This window comes from Miscanthus floridulus, chromosome 9 (assembly GCF_019320115.1).
Source record: "Miscanthus floridulus cultivar M001 chromosome 9, ASM1932011v1, whole genome shotgun sequence".
In the NCBI taxonomy this organism is placed as follows: Eukaryota; Viridiplantae; Streptophyta; class Magnoliopsida; order Poales; family Poaceae; genus Miscanthus; species Miscanthus floridulus.
Window position 1 is genome coordinate 31,175,196 of NC_089588.1, and position 3,351 is coordinate 31,178,546.

The window sequence follows — 3,351 nt, forward strand, 5'->3', positions numbered from 1 at the left end:
GATGAGGATCAACAGGAACTGCAGATTCTTTCTTGCTGAAACTTGGAGTCAGTAGCTATGCAATTTTTTGCCTCCCATGGATGGCGGTTGTTTTTCAGGATTGGCCAATAATGTCGAACTCTATCATAATGTTTCTAGAGCTTTTGCGAGTGACTTTATAGCTGCGGCCATCTCTTTGTAATAATTTTAGACTAATGCCTTGTCCTTGATGAGGTCGAAACCAGAACAATTTCTGTTATCTAAAAAACATGAGACGAAGCAGTACACTCACTAAAATCTTTCACACATTTAGTATCGGTGCAGGTCCGAAAATCGGCAATGACTTGATGGATAACTTTACTGTATATCTGAGACGAAGAATACAAATAAGTGAACTACTTAAACCGGAGCAAGCAGCTTTAGTTTCAATGGGCGTTCCAAACACCAATGAATGCTAAAACTTTGTGCCATCCATTATCTATGGAGATGAGACTTAGCTGACCATCTAGAGAGACCGTAACAAGTACTAGCGCAAAGACAATTTGTAACATGTACTCATCTTGCTTCTTGCATGTACTTAATGATCAAGTCAAGAAGCTCCATTAATTCCAGTGGATTTTAAAAGCCTCCACTTGGTCTCCTATTGAACTGCCACTACCATATGTGCATGCTATGAAGGTAAAAGAACCATTGCATGGCATCAAGCACTATAAATACCCATGCAGCTGGGAACTCATCTCACTCAAGCACTCTTCTATAGTAATAGCTCACAATGGCGGGCACAAAGCTGATATCACTGGGGCTCATTGTCCTCATGAGCATGGGATTAGCCAATGCTATAAGGGTGGCTAGATACTCTAGTGCTGATGGGACTGGCACAGGAGATGGAGGGGGCGGCGGATATGTGAATGGCGGGGGATCAGGGTCTGGGTCTGGCACCGGATCAGGTGATAGTGGTCCTTATGGTGCCCATGCAAGTGCTGGAGGGGGTGGTGCAGGTGGTGGAAATAGCCAATACGGTGGGTCCGGATATGGTTTGGGGTCAGGGTCCGGTTCAGGGTCTAGTACATATAGTCAAGGAGTGTATTCTGGCTATGGACAGTCTTCTAATGCTGGTGGAACTGGTGGAGGTGGGGGTGGAGGACAAGCCGGAGGTGCTTGGAATTCCAATGCTCAAGGATCCGGTAGCGGCACCGGTTCTGGCTCTAGCTATGCTAATAGGTATTGGCGGGGATCAAGTGGTGCAGGTGCAAATGCTAATGGCAATGGTGGTGGCACAGGAAACAGTCAAAATGGTGGGACTGGTGGTGGTTCAGGTGCTGGATCTGGATACGGCAATGCCTACCCCTGAATTCCATATCAGTTAATCTGAAGTTGGAGCCCATCGTCTTTCCTTAATTGAAGTCATAGAATTATGTATTTTCTTTCCCCCTTCGTTACATTTTTGTTAGAATTATTAAATCAATAAAGGGTCCAACTATTCTAGTAAGAGTAGTATGCTTGTAAGGTCGAGCTTATAAGATGTTGTAATCATGTCTGTTTATGAAAGAAATGATAACTCTTCTGTCGTTTAGCCACTACATATATCTCAAGAAATTTTTTATGTTTTTTCTTTGGTGTTATTAATTTCGGATGCCTACACCATGCACATTCACATGGTTATTAAAATAGTACATACCATAGAAATTATTAGAGTTGTTTAGATCACAATACAGTAACTAGGTTTTTTTAGACTCTCTAGGTCAGACCTATAATTACGGTGGGTCCGGATATGGTTTCGGATGCCTACACCATGCACATTCACTAGGTTTTTTTTTAGACTCTCCAGGTCAGTCCATCCTTGAAAGTAATTAGCAAAAACTGCTGCCACAGCCCATAAGCCCATCTATGTCAGTGATAACATTAAAAAAAAAGTGATCTTGGCCATCACTATTTTACACCCTCTCATAAAACAAAACTTTAGAGCTGCACTAAGTCAAAATACTTTAAGTTTGACCAACCTTATAAAAGAAGAATAAAATCATCTACCACTTCTACACGGAGGAGCTCCGTGCCAGCCACCCCTACCCAACCATCGCTAAAAATCAACGATTTTCAGGGACGGTTGGCCAGCCGCCCTTGAAATTGATTTGTAGGGGCGACTAGGTATTTTTAGCGGCGGTTGAAAAACGAGCTGCCCCAACAAATCATTTTTTAGAAATTACAAATCTGGGACAAAAAATAGCAATAAAGCTATGTAATTGCGGGGAGACCTCACCAACCAGCCACAAGCATGCAGCCCGTCGCAATTCCCACGTAATCCGAGAAAATGGCGCCTTGCAGCTATGGCGATTTGAACCAGCGACCTATGGCCTCGCTCGTCCCTTCGGTAAGCACTCCACTCATTAGGCAGTTGTGCCTAATTCGGATATTTGTCCATCTTATTTTATGCTTATCCAATTTCTAGGATCCAAAACAAATTTAAATGGAAAAGCTGGCAACCATAAAGTTTTATAACTTTTCTGATCTACACCTTTAGTTTTGGTCATTTCTAAATCCAAGGTCATTTGAAAATTTTGAATTTCAAATGTGAGAAATTCAAATATAATTTTCTATGGATAAATGATTTCAAACGAAAAAGTTATCAACTAGAAAGTTGTATAACCTTTCGAGATCTATAACTTTTGTTTTTGTTCCTTTCTCCATCCGAGGTTGTTTGAAAAATTCGAATTTCAAATGTGAGAAATTCAAATATAATTTTCCTTAGATAGATGATTTCAAATGAAAAAGATGCGAATACAAAGTTGTACAACTTTTGTTTTGGTCGTTTTTTCCAGCAAGGTCATTTGAAAAATTTGAATTTCAATAAATTATTTAAAATGAAAAGGTTGGCAACTATAAAGTTGTATAACATTTTGAGATGTACAACTTTCTTTTTGGTAGTTTGTCCATCCGAGGTCATTTGAAAATTTCGAAATTCGCTATGTAATTTTACTATTGGGTGCCTATTTTTAGCAGCGGCTCTAGATCCAGCCGCCTCTACAAATTGATTTGTGGGGGCGGCAAGATCTAGAGCCGCCTCTACAAATTCATTTGTGGGGATGCATGGATCTAGAGCTGCTGCTACAAATAGGATCATTTGTAGAGGTGGCTAAAAATACCAGCTACACCTACAAATCGATTTCTAGATACGGCTCGTTTTGGAAACCATTTGTAGAGGTGGTCTTATAGTGAGCCGTCCCTACAAATAAAAGAAGGCGTTTAAAGAAACCATTTGTAGACATGGTACTATCACTATCGGTTGGAGCCACGAACCGACAGCGATAGGTTCACCCAACACTGCCAACGAACCAACAGTGACAGCCTTTTTTGCAAAAAAAAATTATAACTCTT

General features: G+C 40.8%; 1 protein-coding gene across 1 annotated transcript; it reads left to right on the forward strand.

Moving 5' to 3' along the window:
- The first annotated feature begins 751 nt into the window (after positions 1 to 751).
- LOC136481659 (glycine-rich cell wall structural protein 2-like) lies at positions 752 to 1,347 on the forward strand. The gene has a single exon (XM_066478987.1). It carries the CDS (start codon positions 752 to 754, stop codon positions 1,328 to 1,330), a length of 579 nt encoding a protein of 192 aa, XP_066335084.1. The 3' UTR covers positions 1,331 to 1,347.
- The last annotated feature ends 2,004 nt before the right edge of the window (positions 1,348 to 3,351 follow it).

Excerpts from the sequence above, each read along its gene's own strand:
- LOC136481659 (XM_066478987.1), top strand. The coding sequence starts at position 752 with ATGGCGGGCACAAAGCTGATATCACTGGGGCTCATTGTCCTCATGAGC.